Consider the following 25,153-nt stretch of genomic DNA (forward strand, 5'->3'; position numbering starts at 1 on the left):
CAACTGAAATGTTCCATCAATCATAGCACACTGTTGACCTTTTCTATATGATTAGCAGTAATAATATATAGCTGGAAATGGGTATACCAAAATATGTCATGGAAATGGAATGGCATTCATTGGATTTCACCACCAATTATTTTGGTTAGGTCAACAGATCTCTTCCTCACTTGATCCTGAGCATCATCTTTTTAATAGGGAGAGAAATTGTTTGTCTAAAATAGTTAATAACCACCAATTCACCAAACTGTTTTGAGTAAACCCCTCCACCACTCTAGTTATAGAGCTGAGAATGAGAGTCATTCTCAGATATTATGCTCCCTTAGGAAGGCCATTCAACAAATACTTAGGAAGCACCTGCTCCACACCAGGCACAGAGCATGTCATGAGTCCTACTGCACCAGAGCTTGCCTGACAGAACTGCAGCCATCTGCCAGGGCTTACCTGAGACATGGGGGCTTCTGCTAGCCTTTGCTGACCACGCTCATAGGAACTGGTCATCTCTTCACTTTGCTTCCACCACATTTTATTTTTATCTCTATTTTGGCATATATCAAAGCCCTCTGAGTATTCCGCTTCTCTATCCCTATGCCTCTCCCCGCTCCCTTCCTTCCCAATGCATGCCTGAGTCCTTCAGGGTAGGACAGCGGCACCCTGGTGGCCCCAGGACTGTGGCTGCCCAATACCCATCTCAGGGCTCCACACTGAGTCTGCCATTAGAAAATGGATGTCCAATTGAATCTGCTGAGGAAATCTGATATTCTTCTTTAAGTAACTGAATGTCTCCTGTGAGTGAAAAGACAATAGGATTACATTACTGAATGTCTTTCTTTGCCCCTTTTCACAATGGCAGCCACATTTTAAACCTTCCAAGAAAAAGCATATCCAAATAATTAAAGAAATCCAGAAACATTCTTCTATTTACCAAAGTAAAGAAAAAACATGTTCTATGTATATATTTATTAAGAGTTTTATTTTTATCTCCTGTTTGAGGAGGACACAGATGCATCTCTCCTGAGCCTGCAGTAAGCCGGCTATGGCACCTGGATGGTCTCCTGGCGCCTGAAGGATTAGGCTCAACTCCCAAGTATCTGTCAGGCAGGACAAGCAAATTCCCAGAATGCCAAGAGAGGTCACCACTGCTGCTTTCCATTGCCCACTGGGGCAGAAATGTGAAGACTGACAAGTGGATCTCAGGCCACATGAGAAATTCCTTTCAAAGACAGGGGTGGAAGGACTCCCTGTCAGACCACCCATATGCCTCTGGACAATGGCAAACATCAGAGGAATGACTAGGTCAGGAGACAGCCCTGAAGAAAAATCCAAACCTTCCACACCTAAAGGAAACAACAGCTTTGAGAAACCCAAGCCTCTTTTTCCTTCTCTTTGGCTTTATTATTTCTAGATGTTAAGTACACAGAGATCTGAGATTTTACTAGCTGGGAGATGGTGACCATTAATATCCACTATTCCAACAGCAAAGAAGTTTCTTTGTACCTCAGAGGTGGTCTTTCATAGATCTCAGATCCCTTCTCATAAGAAACAAGAATAGACAAAACATAGAAGTCTCTAGAAAGGATCAGACATCATTCATTTCATTGTTGATGTCTGTGCCAAGTGAAACGAATGTTAGCTCCTTTTCCAGATGTGCTTCTTTCTCTCACCTCCTGTGAGAGGAGGTGGATTTACTATAACACGTATAAAAGTAAGACTTCTCGATTTGACTCCAAATAGTTTCCCTATCAACAAGCTAAGTATAGGAAATCAGGATCATTCTTCAGTTAAGAATAGACAGGACTAGGAAGTAACCATCAAAAAAGGGTGATGATGTGTCATGAGAATTTTAGGTGTGACTGGTATCTAACATACAGCCAGGACCACAGTCCTAGCACATTTAATATTTTATCAATGACTGGAATGAACAGGTTAAGAGGACTCCCAACTTAAAAATGACACCAATTACAATGATCTTGTTAACATCTGTGATAAAAATAACATCAAAGTGACTTTGACAAATACCAAAAACCCATAAAAATAAGATAAAGACCTATATACAAAGTGAGATAATGTTAAATGACTAGAAATAACAAACATAGATATTAAATAGGAAACAAATGGGTAAATTTATGAAAAATAAGAAAATACCAGGAAAGGGTTGTCATTTCTGTGGGAGCTTATGATGTGGAAAACCAAGATGCTTGGTGAGTATAATGGATATGCTCATAATTCCACAGTCCCCAAGGGACCAAGATCTCCAAGGTGATAATCACTATTGTAAATGTGCCCTTAAATGAATCCACCATGCTCCATTCCCCTTGGGCAATAGAGGATGCAAACTAAGTCTACCAGTTGTTCATAAACACTAAACATCTCAATAATTTAATGATAGTTTAAAGGAAGTATAATGGGGGTGCCTGGGTGGCTAAGTCAGTTAAGCGTCTGCCTTTGGCTCAGTTCATGATCTGCGGGTCCTGGGGTGGAGTCCCACATCAGGCTCCCTGCTCATCGGGGAGTCTGCTTCTCCCTCTACCCCTCCCCCCTGCTTATGCCCTCTCTCTTTCTCAAGCTCTCTCTCTCTCAAATAAATAAATGAAATATTAAAAAAATAAAATAAAATAAAGGAAGTATAAGGGATGGAATCAAAAGGACAATGTAATGAGAAGAAATGTCACCTACAAGATTGTCTACTTCATTTGCTATTTGTCAGACTTATTAAGAATGGGTTCCTATTTTGATCTTATGAGGGAAGTAGAGATGCTAGAAAGATCCTAAGGAAGAACAAAAGGAAGGAGATAGGGATGAAGAGAAACTCTCAGGTATGGCTGAGGAGGGACTGCTTTGTCTGAACAATCCGTTAGAAGAGCTGGAAGGGGACGTGGCATGACAGTTGCCTTTAGGTGTGCCAGGTTATTACGAGACTTACAAGAAAAATACTGCTTGGACACAATCACCATTCAGGACAAGGAAAAAGGAGGAAGGGTTGTACACTTAGTTTAAAAAAAAAAAAAAAGTATTAGATTACCCAGGAGAAGAAATTCCAAGTAATAAGAATGGTTAATCCCAGGAATGTGTCACAGTTGTTTTAAAATGATTGTGTGTTAAATTCCTTATCTATGTAACTTCTCAAATCCCTCTACCTCTACAATTACAATTAGGTGTATAACAACATTGACATACAGTCTCATAATTAAGCACCGGCATACTTACGAACACTTCCCTCTATTCCATCAGGATACCTGGTTTGTTTTGGGGCAAAGAGGTGTTAGTATGGCATTGTTTTAAACAGTGGTTGAGAATGCAAGTGGTAAACATCTAAAAGTAGAACACTGCAAAATGCATGCATTGTATGTACCAAAAGGTCAGTATGAAACATTATCTTTACGGCAAGCCTGCCCATCCACTCCCTCCTACACATTGCATATTCATACAATTTCTCAGCTTGTATAAACCCTTATTGTGATGTAAACTCATGAGAGAGTATGGCTTCTGCAAAGGGTGGCTGTTTTGTGACTTTCGACCAGAGGTTCTTTACCCAAGCTGTAGATCATCTGGGGAACAGTTCAAAATACTTTTGTGTCTATCCAATCCCTAGAAATTCTAACTGAACTGAACTATGATGGGGCCCAGGCCTACGTACTGTGTTTTGTTTTGTTTTTGAAAGCTCCCCAGGTGATGCTAATATAAGAGCTGGAATTGAATCTGGTTTAGACTCTCAGTTAGAATTTCTTAATAATAAAAACATGTGCTATGATAAAACCTTCAGGACCATAAGGGCCACAGTGGGGAAATTATTACTTCTTTAGGTCCTCATTTTGGGGAGTCCTTAGCATTTTTATTGGAATATGGTATTGTCTCTCAAATTCCTATTACAAAAAAATACTTTCTGGGACTCTACTGTAGCAGCTGCAAAAGACAGACTTTGTATGTGGGATAAATCTCATGTCACTTATGTAATCCAGCCCTATTGTTTCCCCTTTCTTTGCTTGTTCTTTCTATTCTCCCCAAGAGGAAGATCATCTGGTTACAGTATCATCCCTTTTCCCCCTTCTTCTACCTGGGTTCATGGCTCAGGCATACTAAGATGGAGCTAATGACATGCACTAGTTTTTCTCCTAATGGTGCAGAGGCTACAGGAAGCTTCAGTGGACCTAGGGACAGGCAGGTCTCCTTCATTTCTGCAGTGCCTGGTGCAGAGAAGAGACCTCAAGTCACTAAGAAGTGCTTTACTGATGCCAATCACTCTTCAGAGCAGATGGGGAAACTGAGCTTCAGAAGAAATCTGAATTCTAGCCCTCTCTTGGACACTGACCTCAAGTGGTACCTTGGGCCTTGGAAAAGTCACTTGGACCCTTGGACAGCAGTTTCTTCACCTATAGCAATCAAGAAGAGACTAGATGGTCCCTAAGTTGCTTTCATTTCTAAAATTCTGTGATCTGTTTGACCAGTATTCATAAAAGAGTGGAAGCCTGTAAAGGTGCATGAAGTCCATTCAGAGAGAATGGTGGAAGACCCCTCATCTATACTACGTTTATTACCTTCTTCCTAGATTTTACCAATGGTCATTCTCATTCTTAATATTCAGGCTGTGGGATTTAGCTAGTCATTTTTGAAATACCGAGCTATCAACAGATAGCATGCTGAGTGCAAATACACCACAAATAAATATTTGGGACTAAAAAGATCAAGAGCTGGAGTTCATTTCCCCTTCTCATCTGTGCTCAGAACTGTGTGGTCCCTTTTATTGCCCTTGCCTCAAAATTGGGCTTTTTATGTTCCAAGATAGATCAGAAAATCAGTTCCAAAGTAGGTTACAAACTTTCAGGAATCTTTTTTTGTAACCAGTTAATCCCTCTTTAGTTCACATAACAGAGTGCATCATTACCTGCAACTTTAGTTAGAGCAATGGTCTTAAAAAGGTCTAGCTAAATAAGAAATGCTCAGACTATCCAAGGGCTGACAGTTGTCAAATTCATCGAGTTCATGTGGCCACATTTCTGAAGTTCTTTTAACAGCCCATCTGTGAGCAATTGGATCAGATGACTAAGAACTACAGAGCAGAAGCAGTATTACTTTGAGTCAGATTTTCCCATTAGCCAGCTATAGTTTATTTCTCTCTGATCCATAAAAAGTTTCAAATTTAGGGCCCTGTCTGATTTTAATCCCATCACTTAGCACCCAAACCGTATGATTCTAAAGGTAAACATGAAGCTGTTCGAATTCCAGACCAACTGAACATTCTTCAGGAACTCATCAGCTCCCTAAGCAAAGCTATGTGTACATCTGTAGGTTTGAACCCAAATTTCATGAGAAGCAAAAACTGAATTAATCTGACTTCACTGTCATTAATCACCTTTGATCACTCTTTTTCCAAAATTACTGTGACTGGGTTAGAATAAATTAATGCAATCAATAAATGCAATTACTAACCCTTGGACAGGATAATAAAACATTCAGAACTTCTTTCCTAAAGGAGATTTTATCAGGTTATTACTCTTGTAAATAGAAGAAAGAGAGAAATATAATGTAGCAAAATGGCAGCATTCACTAATTCATTCATTAATTCAGGAAATATTAACTTAGTACTTATTATATTTCAGGGAGCTTATAGTCTAGTAGCAGAAATAATCTCTCTCTCCCTCTCTCTTTTTCTCTCTCTCTCTCTCTCTGACACACACACACACACACACACTCACTCAAACCATTAAATAAATAAATGTCAGATACGCTGGATGATAAAAACATCCAGGTGAATACGACCCAGCAATTGCACTACTGGGTATTTACCCCAAAGATACAAATGTAGGGATCCGAAGGGTATGTGCACCCTGATGTTTACAGCAGCAATGTCCACAATAGCCAAACTATGGAAAGAGCCAAGATGTCCATCGACAGATGAATGGATAAAGAAGAGGTGGTATATATATACAATGGAACATTATGCAGCCATCAAAAAGAATGAAATCTTGCCATTTGCAACGACGTGGATGGAACTGGAGGGTATTATGCTGAGCGAAATAAGTCAATCAGGAAAGACATGTATCATATGATCTCACTGATATGAGGAATTCTTAATCTCAGGAAACAAACTGAGGGTTGCTGGAGTGGTGGGGGGTGGGAGGGATGGGGTGGCTGGGTGATAGACATTGGGGAGGGTATGTGATATGGTGAGCACTGTGAATTGTGTAAGACTGTTGAATCACAGACCTGTACCTCTGAAACAAATAATACATTATATGTTAAAAAAAATTAAAAAAGAAGATAGCAGGAAGGGAAAAATGAAGGGGGGGAAATCAGAGGGGGAGACAAACCGTGAGAGACTATGGACTCTGAGAAACAAACTGAGGGTTCTAGAGGGGAGGGGGTGGGGGGATGGGTTAGCCTGGTGATGGGTATTAAAGAGGGCACGTATTGCATGGAGCACTGGGTGTTATACGCAAACAATGAATCATGGAATACTACATCAAAAACTAATGATGTAATGTATGGTGATTAACATAACATAATAATAAAAAAAAAAAATCCAGGTGAGAAAAGGGGTGTGGACCAGAAAGAAGTCTTTGAAGAAAGAACATTTAGGTTAACACATGACCAATAACTTAGAGTTAGCCAAGTAAAGAGTGGTGGAAGGAATGTTACAAGCAAAACCAATGGCCGGGTGGGAAGGCCCTAAAGCAGGGAAGGGCTTGGACCACTGTCCTGAAAGAAATTACTCAAAATTCCAATGTACACTCACATGATTACTAATTTGGAGAAAAGCAAGAAAATGAATTCCTCTTCCTCAACAGTTAAGGTAGTGCACCACAGAAGGACATCACCTCTCCTTGGTAATGATTCCTGAGTGAGCTTGAGCAGCCAGAGGCCATCTCTATTTCATTTGCACTACTCCCTTTCCAATAACCCATAACCAGCTCATCAACCCTATTCTGGCTCTGTTTCCTTGTTTGATTTATTCCATCCTCAAAAAGTAGGTGCTTCATAAATATCGAATGAATAAATGAATGAATGAACACACAAGGCCACAGTACTATAGACCAAAAATTCCTGCAATAAATATATAAGCATTCTAGGCTATAAATATTTCTAAAGTTCAAGTCCTATCTCACCACATCAAATTCTGATTTTCTAGAACAGTGGTTTTCAACCAGGGATAATTTTGCACCCCCTCCTAGGGGACATTTGGCAATGTTTGCAGTTATTTTCAGTTATCACAGTTTAGGGGGTACTACTGGCTTCTAATAGGTAGAGGACAGGGATACTGATAATCACTCTACAGTGCACAGGACAGCATGTCTACATTCACCCCAACAACAAAGGATTATCCATTCTGAAATGCCAACAGTGCTCAGAGAAACCCCATTGTAGAGGTGGGGGGCTGTCTTGGGAGCCACATATGAGCTATGATTATCCTTGTTTACATCTGACAAGAACTCTAGTTTAGATCCTCTTCCTCACTTGCCTAGCAATGTTCAAACCTGCAGAGATTTATTTCATCCATTTTCTATTTGTTTAATAAACAGACTCCAAGCACTGGAGGGAAAAATATTCCAGCAGTGAGGTAAGATGAAAGCTATTAGTAACCCTAGTTTGACTTGACTGAATGGTAGGAAACAACCCCTGCCATCAGGAAGTGAATTGTAGAAACTGAAAAGGAGTTAAGACTGTTTAAAAAGCTCTGGTTCAAACAAATGTCTATGCGAACCAATAGGTAGTTTGAAAATGGTGAAGCCATTTCTGTTTCTTATGTCTTTGTTAGAATGGAAAGAGCTTTTATTTTCTTTAGTGTGGTAATCATTCATATTTGTCCCATGACACACCCAGAAGTTTAAAAGAATAACAAACTCCAAGTGTAAACACAGAATTGAGTGAGGAAGTAAGGCTTGCTCACTAAAGTGAATGAATCCTTATAATTGCCTGTTTGGATCGAATAAGATTTCCATGCATTAACCAATGCAGGACTTTTCTATTAAGAAAGAGAACTTCCAACACTTCCAAGGGCTGAAGTTATTTCTCCTCAAGGATGGCACACACAAGTGCCCCCAAGGTATCACTCCTTCCTGTTCAAGTTCAATGCTTCGGTCTCAAGGCTCCTATCACTAGCCCTTGTGTGGTCTATTTTTACACTATTCACTGTTCCATGTCATTCATTTGGTGACACTCAATAAGTGCCACCAAATCGATACCAGAAGCCTGAAGATTTAAATAAGGAATCAAAAGATATGCAGCCTGCTTTGTACTGAGCCATCTACAACTAGGCACTTTTTGTGACCATAAAAATGTGAGGCTATGTGGACTGAAGAGATATTTCTGGGTTCCTGAAGAAGGCTCAGAACCAGCTGGTTGCAGGCACACTGAATGTGGTTTTAGGTTTCTACCTGGGATCCCAGAAAAAAAGGGTGGACAGCCTACTCGAGGAAGTATGAAAACGCTCTGGAACCCGGAAATCATCTCATCATGGAGGATAGTTTTTAGCAATTTTTCAAAGGGATGTATAATCATTTCCTGGGGCTACCTTAACAAGTATCACAAACTGGGTGGCTCATAGTTCTGGAGGCCAGATGCCCAAAATCAAGATGTCACCAGGGCCATGCTCCCTCTGAAACCTGTATGGGAATCCTTCTTTGTCTCTTCTTAGTTTCTGGTGGTTTGCTGGCAATCTTTGGCATTCCTTGGCTTGCAGCTGCATAACCCCAATCACACGGCCTTCTCCCTGTGTGTTTTCTCATTACCATCTTCTTATAAGGATGCCAGCCATATTGGATGAAGGGCCCACCCTACTCCAGTATGACCTCATCCTAATTACATCTGCAAGACCCTGTCTCCAAATATGGTCACATTCTGAAGTACTGGGGATTAGGATTTCAACATATCTTTTTGAGGGGGACACAATTCAATGCATAACAGGATGTAAACTAGGAATGTAAATCTTTGTTATCAAAACAGGGAAATTTAACCTAAATTTTCAAACCGTAATACAAACTCTAGGGTAATTCATACTCTCTCCTAAGAAGAGCAAAAGATGGAGAAACCTGTTGGCTACTTTCAAATGAATGAAAAAGAAAAAGAAGGCAAAAAGGAATTAATCTAAAGCAAAGAGAGTCCCATTACTTCATGTTGGTGCCACTTTCTGACAAATCCAGGAGCTCAGTCAGCTGGGGCATCTTCTTCCCCAGGGCATATTTGGTTGCCGTGTGCCTCATGTTTATAATAAACTCCAGAAGGTTGATGCACTTGATAGAGATGACCTAATCCTTCTTGTTTGCATAATGGCAGAATGCAAAATAAGCATTCACCTGCCTGAAATGATTTCAGAAATGCCAAGAGGTTCTCCTTTTCCAAAATATCTCCTCCATTTCTCCCAACACTGTTACTGAAATCCCTGACACTTCCCCTCTTCTCCTGGTTGGAGTGCCTGGGCCAGAAGCTCCTGATGTAGCACCGGCCATTGCCCAGGCACTGTCCCAAACATTTTGCATAAGTTAAGTCATTTAGCATATAGAACAATCCTATGAAGTACTATTTTACCACCAATTTACAGGTGAGAAACTAAGAGAGGCTTAGTAGCTTATGTGAGATAACAGAGCAGAGTTGAGATTCAAACCCAGTCCTGGTGCTATCAACCAGGGAACAAACTGCCTCTCAAAAGCAGGGAGCAACACAGTAACTACCCTACTGTCATGCCCACTCAGAAATGAGTGTCAGATTTTTCAGAGCCTCTCACCTAGCAGAGAATGAATCCTAAGGCAGTTTGTTTCTCAAAGTGTTCTCCCCAGACCACTTGCATCAAAATGGAGGGAGGGGGTACAGATACCTGGACCCTACCTTAGAACCACTGATTCAGAATCCCAAGGCCCAGGAATCTGCATTTTAACAAACATCCCCAGAAACTTCTTGAGTGTACTAATGTTGGATAATCACTGGCCCTACAGGAATGGAATAAGATATAATGGTGTGGTAAATCTGGAAAAGCCAGAGAAAGATGACAAGGCAATGGGGACCCTGGTAACATGGTCAGTCAAATGACCCAGGGATCCTGGCTATAGAGGAGCTTGGCTGCTGGGGAGTGAGGGTAATGCTGAGCATGGAGGTTTGACAGCAGGAGGACAGCCACATCCTCTGGCTTGGATCACTTGCTCTGTCCTGGTGACCATCATTATTTGCTGAGTCAGGGAGGCATGTTCTATTAGTTTGGATGGGAAGCATGGGTACAGGCAAGAAAGAGCAACCAGAGCATGTGGATTCAGAAATTCCTATGTGATTCCATTTGAATGAGCAGGGTTGCATAAACAGAACGAGAATTTTGGTGTGGGGTTAAAGAGAATGGTATGATAGAGGGAGAAGTGAATGAGGATCTGAGAGACCTAAGTCCTGTATTTGGTCCAGTTACTGACTACAACCTCGATGAGGCTCAGTCTCCTAGTCTGTAAAATAGGGAAGATAACTCCTGCCTTGCCACTCCTCACATACATACAGGATGTGATGTGAACCCAGTGAGGCACATAGTGCTCCATAACGTAAGTTATTGCATCCCAAGGCCTCTGTAAAAGTCTGCTGCCTCTGAATAAACAGTTGACCCTTGAACTAATGGCACCAACCCTCTGTGCAGTCAAAAATCCAGGTATAATTTTTGACTCCCCCAAAACTTAACTACTAAGAGCCTACTCTTGACCAGAAGCTTTACTGATAACATGAATAGTCAATTAACACATATTTTGATTATTATATGTATTACGTACTATATTCTTTTTTTTTTTTTTTTTTTTTTTTTTTTTTGAGAGACAGAGGCAGAGGGAGAAGCAGGCTCCCCACGGAGCAGGGAGCCCGATGCGGGACTCGATCCCAGGACCCTGGGATCATGACTTGAGCCGAAGGCAGACGCTTAACCGACTGAGCCACCCAGGCGTCCCCGTACTATATTCTTAAAATAAAGTAAGCTAGAGAAAAGACAATGTTATTAAGAAAATCATAAGGAAGAGAAAACACATTTACAGTACTGTATTGTATTTATCAAAAAAAAAAAAAAAATCTGTGTATAACTGGACCCACACTGTTCAAACCCATGTTGCTCAAGGGTCAACTGTATCTACCACCCTAATGCTCTGCCTCTCTCTGTACCTCTTATACTCCCGCCAGGAAAGGAAACACAGTCACCTATATTCACTCTAAAGTACAAATTACTTGTAGGCCTCCTTTCCTGCCCTGGGAAAACACACACACACACACACACACACACACACACACACACACGACAGGAAAACATGGGGAGAAAAAACAAGTTTACTCCCTCACCCTATCCATTCCCCACTGGGGTGTTCTGCTGATCCCCTGCTTCCTTTCCAAGACCCCACCTCACCATACTCCACTGCATGCCCCCTGCTTTTAGGCTAGGTTTACACAATTGTATTCAGATCACTGGGGGCAAAACCCAACCAAGCAAAAACATCCTTTAATCAATACTTTCTAAATCATCTTTCCTTAAAGGTGAAGACTTCTGAGCTTGAATTGCCCCTTTCCATGGTGCCCAAGTCACCTAAATGATAACCAACCCTCCACTTCATTTTGATCAGAATGTTCATTGCATAATAGGGCTATGGTAAATAAGAACATCATTTTGAATAAAATGGGATACCAAAAAAATAGATAAATAAAAGTGCACTGTGATAGCAGGCAAAGAATTAATAGGAGATAATATGGTGGTTAGTGAAATGTTATATATATGCCTATATCCTTCTGATGGACATTTATAGCTCCTTTAAAAAAGTATACATATTGAAGAAATATTTATTTGCTAATTAATGTGTGCATAGTACTACTAGGTATCATGGAAGATACCAAGATGGGTGCAACAGACCCAGACCTCCCTTAAGTCCTGGTTTGGTCCAGTCATTTATTAGTAAAGTGACCTCTTCTTAGTGGGAAAGTAAAGGACTATTTTCCATTCTTATTGTGAAGATAACCTAGAATTTCACAAGTTTGTGAAGAGAAACAGATGAGTGAAACAGGGCACTATAAATGTGAAGTATCATTATTCTGAGGCTTCTGTAATGTCTGGAAAGCAACAAGAGGAAGGTCAGTCCAAAGGAAGAGACTCAAGGGTCCCAGCTAGAGGCCCAGGTCAAGGACTGCAGATCTCCTCTGAATTCCTCCCCTTGTACCCCAACCCTCTCCTCTCACTCAGAGAGGTAGATAAATACCCCCATTTTACCCTCTTCCAGCTTGAAACCCTGATTAGTAATGCAGACATCTCCCCTCCTCCCCAGGAGGCAACGCTGTGTTCTTGTGCAAGGTGAAGTTGCCTAGTACCTGCCCCAAGGCAGCCCAAATCACATCAGTGTTCCCACCCCAGGCTTACGTTTTTCTTAGGGCTGCATAGGGATCCCCTGGGAATCCAAGTAATTGCAGGCATTAACACAATCCAGGCCTCCTGTTTTTAGTTGGTGCTGCAAGAACACTGTAGCCTTTTCCCTCAGTGGCCCAGTAAACACGTGGGTATTTGCCCTTGCGCCTGAGAAAACACATGGGCATTAGGGCAAAGTTCCTGTGTTCTGGTAACATTTAATTGTGCTAGTTCTCAACCCTCTCTACGCCCACACATTCGTGCACATTTATTTTGTTGACTTCAAAGGCTGCTCAGCATGTTGGAAATATGTGTGAGAACAGTGAAGGGAGCTTGCAATTAGTCTAAACCTTCTTTCTGGATGACTGGGTTTGGTACATACGTTCGAATTTTAGAAGTACATATTTGGTATTTTTAAATATACTTTTGTTTATACTGGGTTTAGAATCATGAAAATAAATCAGGATTTCTATTGCCAGTTAGTGTGTTTTTCATAATAAATAAGTCATTCATCCTTGTCCAATAATACATATTTATAGGTTTAAATTAGGAAAAGCTTTTCAAAAGGAATTTCCATTCATTATCCACCAACTTCCAGATGCCATCCAGCATATGAGGAGCTTCCAGAGAGAAGCAGGAAGCAAACTAGGGCTTCAAGGCATGGAGGGAAAAGAAAGAGTAGCAAGGACAAAAAGGAGCTGTTACTAGATCCAAAGGGGCAGGCATAACTCTGGTTTAGTCTTTTGCATGAGAAAAGAAGAGAAATCTTGTTAAAAATACAGATTTCCCAGGTCCTGCCCCAGAGAATCTGATTTGAGAATGAAATGGGGCCTGAATATTTGCATTTTAACAAGCACCCTCCCCCAGTTGATTCCTTTGCCACATGGTCCCTGCTGAGAACCCTTAGGAGTTGGGAACCCCTGTGCTACTTCACTCACAAGTATTAAGCGTAAGAGTCCAGATTTGGTGATGGGCCTTCTATATGGAGCTGGCTCTTAGTCTTTGGTACATATCTGGTCATAAATCCAAGCCACTTTAAGTAAATGAATGATTACACCATAAATAGCCTAAAACTTTTCTAATATTCTGTTTGACGTGAATTGAAGAAAGTTGAAAATGCTCTTTCCTTTTCATATATTTCTGAATTTTGCCCCAAGAGCGAATTCCAGGATATTTATTTTGTTGTTGTTGTTGTTGTTGTTATCTCAGTTCAATTAATTAACATCTAATGTATTATTGGTTTCAGAGATAGAGGTCAGTGATTTATCAGTCTTATATAATACCCAGTGCTCATTACATCACGTGCTCTCCTTAATGTCCATCACCCAGTTACCCCATCCCTTCACCCCTCCCCTCCAGCAACCCTCACTTTGTTTCCTATGATTAAGAGTCTCTTATAGTTTGTCTCCCTCTCCGATTTCATCTTGTTTTATTTTTCCCTCCGTTCCCCTATGATCCTGTTGTTTCTTAAATTCCACATATGAGTGAGATCATATGATAATTGTCTTTCTCTGATTGACTTATTTCACTTAGCATAATACCCTCTAGTTCCATCCACGTCATTGCAAATGGCAAGATTTCATTCTTTTTGATGGCTGAGTAATATTCCATTATGTATCTATACAACACCTTCTTTATCCATTCATCTGTCGATGGACATCTGGGCTCTTTCCATAGTTTGGCTATTGTGGACATTGCTGCTATAAACATTGAGGTGCACGTGCCCCTTCGGATCACTACATTTGTATCTTTGGGGTAAATACCCAGTCGGGCAATTGCTGGGTCGTAGGGTAGTTCTATTTTCAACTTTTTGAGGAACCTCCATACTGTTTTCCAGAGTGGCTACACCAGTCTGCATTCCTACCAACAGTGTAAGAGGGTTCCCCTTTCTCCACATCCTCACCAACATCTGTCGTTTCTTGACTTGTTAATTTTAGACATTCTGACTGGTGTGAGGTGGTATCTCATTATGGTTTTGATTTGTATTTCCCTGATGCTGAGTGATGTTGAGCATTTTTTCATGCATCTGTTGGCCATTTGTATGTCTTTTCTGCAGAAATGTCTGTTCATATCTTCTGCCCACTTCTTGATTGGATTATTTGTTCTTTGGGTGTTGAGTGTGTAAGTTCTTTACAGATTTTGGATACTAGCCCTTTATCTGATAAGACATTTGGAAATATCTTCTTCCATGCTTTTGGTTGTCTTTTGGTTGTGTCAACACACACAACACACAACAAAGTTTCCTTTGCTGTGCAAAAGCTTTTTATCTTGATGAAGTCCCAATAGTTCATTTTTGCCTTTGTTTCCCTTGCCTTTGGGACGTGTCCAGCAAGAAGTTGCTGTGGCCAAGGTCACAGAGGTTGCTGCCTGTGTTCTCCTCTAGGATTTTGATGGATTCCTATCTCACATTTAGGTCTCTCATCCATTTTGTCTATTTTTGTGTATGGCGTAAGGAAATGGTCCAGTTTCATTCTTCTGCATGTGGCTGTCCAATTTACCCAACACCATTGGTTGAAGAAACTGTCTTTTTTCCATTGGATATTCTTTCCTGCTTTGTCAAAGATTATTTAACCATAGAGTTGAGGGTCCATTTCTGGGTTCTCTATTCTGTTCCATTGATCTATGTGTCTGTTTTTGTGCCATACTCTCTTGATGATTACAGCTTTGTAATAGAGCTTGACCAGGATATTTATTCACTGTATATAATTTTCTATAAGCATGAGAATTGAATTATGTAATAGAGAAGAGAAAGGAAATAAAATATAAGAAATTTAAAAAAAAAGAAAATTAGAAATGATAATCGAAATAAAGGTGGTTTGCTTTGGAATTGTTTTAATTATCCCTGGTGGCATAACAAATTACCCCAAAATTCAGTGTCCTATAACAACAAACATTTATTATCTTCAGAGTGTCAGGATTCCAAGCGTGGCTTAAGTTAGTAGTTCTGGCTCAGGGCCTCTCAAGGCTGCAACCAAGGTATGAGGGCTGGAGTCACTTCAAGGCTCAACTGGGAAAGGACCTACTTCCAAGCTCACTCACATGGCTGATAGACTTCAGTTCCTCCCAGGCTGTTGGACTATGGGCCTCAGTTTCTCAATGATTGCTGGCCAGTGTCCTCCCTCAGTTCCTTACACACAGACCTCTCCATAGGGCAATTCACAACATAGCACTGGCTTCTAGCAGGGCAGACAAGCGAGAGAGTAAGAAAGGAAACAAGACAGATGCCACACTCTTTTGTAACCTAATCTTGGAAGTGACACCCCATCACTCTTGCCATGTTTTATTATCTAAAACCACATCTCTAACTCCAGCCCACACTCAAGGGGAGGGTATTACATGGGGCATGCATACCAGGAAGTAGTGGAGAAGGAATCATTGGGAGCCATCTTAGATGCTATTTATCACAAAATATGTTAATTTGTCTCTTTCATAGTTAATTTATCATCTTATTTATGCTTTACTAGAACTAAATGTTAATGTAAAGCCAACATTTTGTGATACAGTTTAGGAGCATATTCTGGGAATAGAGTCTAGTAGTGCTAAAAAGATACATTGAGTTTAGAAATTGAACTCAGATCTCTAAATGTGGAAATATACAACTACTATGTCAACCGACAGAAAAGACTATTAGTTACTGTATCACTTAGGAATGTTTTCTGCTATAGGTAACTGAAAATCTGAATAGCTGTGGCTTAAAAATAAGTATATATATGTGCTACCTTAGAAGTCTAGAGCTGGCCAGTTACTGGCATTGTTTTTATAGGTTGACAATGGCAAAAGCAGCATCTTTTATACTATTGGCCTTTAAAACATACATGTCACCTCATCGTCACAAGATGACTTCCCTACATCAAGGCACCACATCATACATATTCTAAGGAGGATAAGAGGGCAAAGGGCCATATCAAGCCCCGCTGTCTCTTTTCATAAGGAAGAGAAAGCTTTCCCGGAAGTCCCACCCAGCAGATTTCCACTTAGCCAGAACTGGGCCACATGTCTTCCTTAAACCAATCTCTCACCAAGGAGACTAACACTACCCTGGCAAGTCCAAACCAACCTAACTTATCTGTGAGATCAAAGGATTATTGCTATTACCTGAATAAATCAGGATTCTGTGGATGTTGGGCAGACAACACCCAAGTCTTCAGAAACCACCTTGTTTATTGTTAATTATGTGTTCTGTATATCCAATACATTGACAATTTCCACTAACAGTCTAAAAAGATATTTCCTCATAGAAACAGAATATGCAAGCTTCATTGCTTATGAGACCCTAAATGTACTTAAAGTTTCCCTCTTGAAAATTCCTTATTCAGAAATAAAATGTCCAGATTTTAGGACAAAAAATGACCCTGTATTTTATTAATCCTGTGTACATATAAAAAATGTTTTAAATATGGCTGTGACATACTTTTAACAAGATGAAACCTTCTTAGATTTATTACATTAGTAAAGTATTATCAAAACACAAGACAGATTGCTTTTCTTGACATCTGCTGCTAGATTTTTGTTGACTTATGTTTCCTAAATTATAGCATCATAAGTCAATGCTGCACAAAGGAATTTAATGTCATTTATAAAAATCTAGTAATATAAACTGTTGATTCCTTATAAAGCATCTATTAAGACATAGAAATATCACTGAAACACATTTATGCTTTTGATCTTGAGGTCTGCATAATGATTCTTGCCAGGAGGGCAACTTGTTCCATAGATTACAGAACAGAAAATCAGTCCTTGGCAATGCAGGACCTCATCTGAGGCAGCCCATTTTAAGAATATAAATGGCACCTGCATCTCTCGGTTTTTGTTTTTGTTTTAGAGCAAATCTCTAATTCCTCTTCTGCTCCAAATCTAAGTGAGCAGATGAAGTTCCAGTCCAGGCAAGACCTATCCTCATTAAGGAGTAAGAGGAATAAGTCCCTGAAGAAATGGGACTCCAGAGTGATAGTTCTAATGAGGGATAAATCAACCAATGATGGATGTGAACAATGAACACATTGGGGACTGTCAGAGAGAGGCACCATCACTCATTCAATAATAGACCCATGGGACTTCTTGAGAGGAAGATGATGTTCAAGTTCCAACACAAGCCTCGTTGTCTTTTGCACTGGCTACAGAATGTAGCAGCTAGACTGACAGGGGATGTGTAGCAGACAGTAGCAGAAGAGCCCAGGAGAGTTCCTAAGCCTGAATTCCAATCCTGTGTCTGCCATAGGTGGGAAGGTATCCTTGATCTAGTCATCTGACAGCTTTGGCCATCAATTTCTCAAATGGACTCCATTTCTTTAAGGATTCCTTTAGCTTTAAACATCTATGGAAGTGCTGAGGAAACTGTGCTTTGAGTGATGGGGATTTTGAACTAACTTTATATGGAATGACTGATTATCTAGCAGAACTTTCCTGGGTTCAGTGCATTATCGATACATATCAAAATGTGCAATGAAGATATTTTTTAGAATATTCCTTCCTGTTTTCTTCACCCTAGGTAGATATACAGAAATGTTCATGTTCATGCTGTAAAAAGGACATTTCTTCTAATTTCACATAGAAATAGCTTTCAAGTCAATGCCTTAGAAGGTAATGAGAGACTTATAGGAGACCTGGAGATATGAATGGGGTAGATGGACAAGGGATATGGTGAGAAAGATGTAAGTTCCTAGGGATATAGTGTTGAGCACAGGGCTAAACCTAGGCCTGGGGATCAGGAAGTTAAAGTTCTAATTTCAGCTTTTCCACTGATTCACTTGGGACCTTGAGAATGTCTGGCCCATTTTAATCCTTCTGTGCCTCAGTTTCCTTATCTGCCAATTAGAGTGAGAGTTCTTGGCTGGGTGCCCAGGATTGTGAGAACATACTGTGCGGGGCCAAGAAAATACAATCAGTACCAAAAATGCAAAACATTCTAGTTACTAGATGTCCTAACTTAAAATGGAAACACAATCAACAGTAATCCCTTTAATAATCAAAATGCTAATGTTTTAGGAAGCATATCTATATGGGTCAAAATTAAGCAAGTAAGACTATTATAGGGGCTTGTAACCCCAGGTATATAAAAGCAAAAAGAGCTCACACTTGAAGTTGAACAAGTTTCAGCTTTGCCACTTAACATTTGTGTGACCTTGAGCAATTTTTTAACCTCCTACACCACCCTCATCTATAAAATGGAAATAATGGCCATGTATCTCAGAGAATTGTGGTGAAGATCGTTACAGATCGAAATTAGCTCTTTTGAGCCACTGGTGCTTTTTGGTTGATAGTTTTTATTATAATTGTCAATTAAAAAGCTTAATCACCCACAGCAAGGAATTTTTTAATGCTACTATTTATTGAGCATTTACTATATTGTAATGCTCTATACCCATGGTAAGCACTTTACATAAATTATCTCATGTACTCCTCACAAAAACCTATTACTATTACTGTTGCAGAAATGGAAGTAGAAAGAAAGTAAGCTTTATTTCTGGTTCCAATGTGTTTCCTTAACCTGCCTTACTTTTTTTTCTCAGCTGTATCTAATTGGCTATACTTTCAGTAATCTTTAGCTATCTTAAATTTTCAGGACTAAAACAGCAACTAACTAACTGAATATATTTATATAACATGTTATTTTTGTCATGTTGCTGTCCACCCCTGGAGACCTGCTCTAAATTCACTTGAAGATAAATCATGATCACTGGCAGTTAAGAATTTCCAATATGTTTGTCGAAAAGTGCATTTATAGTTATGCTTAGAAAAATAAAGTTGTTATCAAGAAATCTTACCCACATTCATATGTCCATAGATCTTCACTAAGGACCAATTATATATATGATGTACATAACCTCATCACAACATCGCCCTCAGAGACCATGTTTTGAGAATTCTTACAGTTACCAGAAAAGTAAAATTCAGCAAACTCTTTTTTGTTAATGTGCTTTTTAACTATGAAATAGTAAAACTGCCTTGGAGAAAATTTGAAAAATATTTTTCTAAAGCAATGTGGTATTGAAGAAAGAGTCAGTTATCTTTCAGACCAGATTCAAAACTCAAATCCACCTCTTATCTATCTGGAAAATTTATTAACATTTCTGAACCTTGCATTTTTCCTATAAAGTAGGAATAATATATTAAGAGTTGATGTGAGTTAAATGAGAAGTGTCTGATCATAATAGCAAGTCAACAAATGTTAGTAACTATCCCTTCCCTAGGAAAAGAATCTCAAGGCAGGCATGCTTCAAGTTCTGCTCTGTAAAGAGGTGGAAGTACCCTACTCCGATAAAGTGCTCCCTGCCCTCCTTTGATAGTAGACTATCTTTACTTTTTAATAAAAGTGAGGTACCCTCTCCCATTGTACACTCAAAATGTATGTTCCCATTTCAGGGCATTCATGGACCACGATTGCTCATCTTTTGTCTGTTCTAGTGTATTACTTTTGACTTCACCAAATCTTTTTACAAAATAAGGTCATCTTTTTTTAAAAAATAAAACTATTGGGTATCTTGCAATTGGATGAAGAAAAACCACAGGTTTTTATTCTTAATAGCTTTGGGAAAATACAGTGTCAGAACAAAACCCCATAGTAGACAATTAAGTAAAGTGCACAGAAATGTCATTAAAGGATTGATCTGACTTGCCACATATTTCATGCAACCTTTTAAAACACACAACTAAATGTTTACCTCTGAGTCTAGATATAAAGAAGCAAAGAAAAAAACTGGAATGACAATAAATCTGTTTGATTTCATGTACATAATTGCAGACATACTATTTTTACATATTACATTATTAAGGCATTGGACAATAGATCATGAAACAGAATGTTCTAGAAAATAAACTTTAATTATTGGTAAGCATCATGTACTTTTTCCAAAAGAAGTTTTATTGTGTTGAATCAAAGGTGGCATCTTGGCACTGAGAAGCTCCATGGAGTCACCCAAGACCTCATTCCCTAATCCTGAGCTTGCCTGGATTCCTGATGATGCTGGCAGTCATCAACTTGTTTGGATTTCAAACTACATTAGATCCCTTCATATAGCTGCCTTTGCCAAGCAGTTGAGCTGGCTCTGTCCTACTGTTCTATTGGTAATTTTTTTAATCCTATGCTTCAGTTGAGTTTATATAAATCCTTCCAGTGAGATAAAAGCTCCTGGGAATTCACTGTTTAGGTAACAGGTACTGTGGGAGAGAATGCTATTGGGAAAGGTATCAAGTTTGCATTCTGGTCCCACCATTGCTGTTTGCTTCACGTTAGCAAGTCACCTTCACCTCTCTGAACTTCTATATCTTCTTTTGTAAAGGATAACAACCCACCTTCTCAGATTGGTATGAAACCCCAGATCACATAGAGATGATGCATGTAGAAGCACTTGGTTACTGTTAAGTGCTATGTACTGCAAACTCATTTGATTACTTCCTTGTGGCCAGCAAAAACGACTACTATAGGATTCACTGGTGTGGACCACTGATATTTGCATCTGTCTTTATTCAAAACTTTACTCTGTTTAATTCAAAAGTGAAGCTGTACCTTAACATGTTTTTAACTGCCTTCCTTTCTAACTTTCTTCTTGCTGTTAATGTCACCTCGGCTTTCCTTAGCTGGCAAATCAGAATCTCAAAGCTCAAAGCTCATCTTAGGCTTTTCTCTCTCCCTAACCTTGAAGTAACCAAATCCTGTGGGGTCTTCCTTTAAGATCCCTGAAATTCATTCTTTTATTTTCTTTTTCCTGGCCACAATTCTAGTTTGGGCCCTACTATCTCAAACCTGGGATACAACAACAGTCCCTTTGCCTTGAGTCTCTTTTCTCCAGCCTGTACACTGTTGTAAAATTCACCTTGATAAATAACCACATTGCATTCCCCCACTCCACTATCTTCAGTAGACCCTCCACTGTATGTAAAATAAAATTGAGACTAGCCTCAACTTTTCTTTCTAACTGTGCCCACACAGGTCTATCTGCTGGTGACACTTACTATATCACCCTTCCTTGTTCCTGGGATCTTGCTCACACCATTTCCAAGGTCCCTCCTTCCTTCTTCTCCAAATCATACTCCATTTTCCAAGCCCTGCCCAAGTCTCACCACCCCATGGAGACTTCTTGAGTCCTCACAGCTCATAGTGATCTAATTTGCTGAAGAAATTCTACCCATGGAGTGTTCAAAGAGTCAGCAATCAATTATGCACTAACTACCACTCAACATTGTATGTGTAGTTGTGTTGGAATACAATTAGCTTAGGTCACGTCATTTACATTTCACTGAGCACCTTGTATACTTATCCATATTGCCAGGTTTTACTTAAAGGCAGGAAGTTTAAAGAAACATCTGGAGAACATGTTAGAAATTCTCCTGGATTCCACCCCCAGAGATGCAATAAGGTCCAGGTGGGGCCCAAATACCTGTTTCCAACAAGTTCAGAGTAATGCTGCCGCTGCTGGGTACCTTCAAGCATCTCACATAGAACTTGTACATTAAAGATAATATGTATTTATGGATACTCAGTAGTGTTTTTTCCTCTTTTCTTCTATTGTAAGTTCATATTCTCACTTCTTCCTTTTAGATTGATTTTGAAGATGTGATTGCAGAACCAGAAGGAACACACAGTTTTGATGGCATCTGGAAGGCCAGCTTCACCACCTTCACTGTGACAAAATACTGGTTTTACCGCTTGCTGTCTGCCCTCTTTGGCATCCCAATGGCCCTCATCTGGGGCATTTACTTTGCCATTCTTTCTTTCCTGCACATCTGGGCAGTTGTACCGTGCATTAAGAGTTTCCTGATTGAGATTCAGTGCATCAGCCGTGTGTATTCCATCTACGTCCACACCTTCTGTGACCCGTTCTTTGAGGCTGTTGGCAAAATATTCAGCAATATTCGCATCAACATGCAGAAAGAAATATAAATGACATTTTAAGGATAGAAGTATACCTGATTCTTTTTTTTTCCTTTTAATTTTCTTGGTGCCAATTTCAAGTTTCAAGTTGCTGGTACAGCAACAGTATATGAATGAATTTTCTTGGTTCAGAACAAAGAAATCACTCAGTTTTCATAACATTATTTGTCTCTTCTGAGCTATTTCATCTATTTTTTTTTTTTTGGTGGTCTCGATTTTTTAAACCCATTTAAAAATTTTTCCTTACATTCTTATTTGCATGTGGACCATTGTTTTATTGGCTGAGATATGGACCTATTGTTGAGAGGTAATTTGAGAGAAATATGAAGAACTGAGGAGGAAAAAAAAAGAACAAACAACCTCAAGTGCCTATTCTAAAATGTTGATCATTTTATGGTAAGGGAAGAATTCCTGGCTATAGCCATTAAGTGTACAGGTATGTGGGCAGGTTTTAAGCAAACTCTTCCCCACCATCTGAAGTGTTAGTAGATTGTTGCTACTCACTTTAATGATCCAGTTGGATCTAGTGATCTTTATCAAGTTAGAAAACATAATCTGCATTCACATGTTCCAACTAATGCCTTACACTTCTTGTAATTTTAACCTGTGATTCTTTCTGTGCCTGAATATTTGTTATATAGATAATGAGACCTAAGTGCCTTCCTGTTCTTCACATTTTCCTTTTCAAATAGGGTCCAACTCATTAACTTTCATTAGGTCAGCAGCCTTCCTGAAGACCAAAATTAGAAAATCCATTCTCCATGCTTGTTTCTGACTCTCAGAAACAGAGCTGGATAAAGTTCATGTCTGCATTTGATCACGCAGCATCTTTATCCATATCAAGTATGGTCTACATCAACCCCATGAAACGAATTAAGGTGAATGAATGGGACTGAGCCCTCTCTGGGCTGGCAGGAGTGGAAGCCAACTTTCCCTGCCTCTCATCAACTGAATGAGGTCAGCATGTCTATTCAGCTTCGTTTATTTTCAAGAATAATCACGCTTTCCTGACTCCAAACTAATCCATCACTGGGGTGGTTTAGTGGCTGAACATTGTGTTCCCTTTTCAGCTGATCAGTGGGCCTCTGGGGAAGGGCTCGTAAAATGGAGGCCATTGTGTGAGACTGTCAGAATTGTTGCAAATGTGACCCCCTTCAAAGTAAAGCACTTGTAACCGTCTGTTATGCTGTGACACACAGCCCCTCCCCCTGCCAGGAGCTTTGGACCTAATCCAAGCATCACTTTGCTCAGAAAGAAGATGGGGAAGGAGGCAGTAATGAAAGATTGAGGTAATTTTGCTGGAATAAATTCAAATTCTTCTGAACTCAAACTGAGGAATACACCTGTAAACCTGAGTCATACAGAAAGCTGACTGGTACATTTAAAAGCTTTTTATTCCTCCTGCTCATATTAAGAGTCTGACCTTGGGGACATTATTTTTAACCTTCAGTTATATGCTTTTATTTTTATTTTCATGTACCTATTGGAACTCTGCTTGATTTTATTTTTCATCTCTTCTAGTTTTCCTGACACTTTAATTATCAACCTGTTACCTACGTTTAAGTTTTGCATTTTAAAACAGACACTGGCATGGACATAGTTTTACTTTTAAACTGTGTACATAACTGAAAATGTAGTATATTGCATACTTTTTAAGTGTAAAGATATTTTTATCTTTATATGAGGAAAATCACTTGGGAAATTGCTTTGTGATTCAATCTGTAAACTGTGTATCCCAAGACATGTCTGTTCTAGTCCGTCATGCAAATCAATTGCTGGTGCAAAAGATTGCTGAAATTTTATATGCTTACTGATATATTTTACACTTTTTTATCTTGCATGTCCTGTAAAGGTTAAAAGCCTGCACAATAAAAATGTTTAACAGTTCAATAGTCAGCTTCACTATTTTTCCCCAAAACAGGTATGTATGTCAGTGTCTGTGTGGTGAGCATGTACATAGTGTGTGTACATATTTGTAGTATGTTTGTGGGAGGTAATGGTCTTCCACTTGTCAATTATTGCAAAGTGGGATTAGGTGGGATCATTGCTCTAAGGCCATCACCATGCATAACTTACCTCAGATAAAAGTTATAATTAATAACAATTTATTTAGCAGTTTACCCAATGCTTTAAGTTTTTATTTAAATTCCAGCTAGTTAATATACAGTGTAGTATTAGTTTCAGGTGTATGATACAGTGATTCAACACTTCCATACAACACCCAGTGCTCATCACAAGTGCACTCCTTAATCTCCATCACCTGTGTAACCCATCTCCCCAACCACCCTATGTGTCATCTAATTTGAGCCCCCAACAACTTCGTGTGATGGATATTAATATTCTCATTTGGTAAAGGACACTTCCAGGAGGCTGATGCTTTGAAATTTGCCATGTCTTAACCGGAACTTTTTTTAAGAGGCATATTTCAGTCACAATTTATTTTTGGCCTTGGCTAAATTTACATTCAGAGCTTTTGTATTATTCAGGGTTCTGCAGAGAAGCAGAACCAATAAGAAATATATTGATTCTTCATATGCACAAATATATTGGTATATATAAAGAATAATATACAAAGCTATATAAAGACATATACACAAAGATAGATAGAGATTTATTTTAAGAAATTGGTTCACAAGACTTATGGAATCTAACAAGTCTCAAGATATGTAGGGTGAGTTGACAAGCTGGCGACCCAAGAAAACCAATGGTATAATTCCTGTCTGAAAGCTGATGACCCAGGAAAAGCTGATGTTTTAGTTAAAGTCCAAAGACAGTAAAGAAACGAATGTCTCAGTCTGAAGGCAGTCAAACAGGAGGAATTCTCTCTTATGCAGAGAAGGATCAGCCTTTTGGTTTATTCAGTCCCTTCAACTGATTGGATAAGGCCCAGCTACATTGGGGAGTGCCATCTGCTTTACTTAGTCTACCAATTTAAGTGAGATTCATCA

The 25,153-nt window shown here is 39.4% G+C and overlaps 1 protein-coding gene and 1 long non-coding RNA gene across 8 annotated transcripts in view; one reads left to right on the plus strand and one right to left on the minus strand.

Moving 5' to 3' along the window:
• The window catches only part of CAV1 (caveolin 1), a 35,253-nt gene extending 11,158 nt beyond the window's left edge, over window positions 1-24,095 (plus strand). For 5 of the 7 annotated variants that reach the window (XM_036103945.2, XM_078059487.1, XM_078059489.1 and 2 more), the window contains exon 3: window positions 21,873-24,095. In XM_036103945.2, the coding sequence (XP_035959838.1) occupies window positions 21,873-22,214 (342 nt within the window). In that variant the 3' untranslated portion in view covers window positions 22,215-24,095. Of the gene's footprint in view, window positions 1-20,213; window positions 20,399-21,872 lie in introns of all 7 variants that reach the window. The other 2 variants (XM_078059488.1, XM_078059486.1) reach the window with 1 other exon arrangement.
• Window positions 1-25,153, minus strand: part of LOC118543168 (uncharacterized) — a 336,665-nt gene that overhangs the window by 217,911 nt on the left and 93,601 nt on the right. The gene's annotated exons all lie outside the window — the stretch shown is intronic.

This window comes from Halichoerus grypus, chromosome 12, assembly GCF_964656455.1.
Source record: "Halichoerus grypus chromosome 12, mHalGry1.hap1.1, whole genome shotgun sequence".
NCBI classification, from domain to species: domain Eukaryota; kingdom Metazoa; phylum Chordata; class Mammalia; order Carnivora; family Phocidae; genus Halichoerus; species Halichoerus grypus.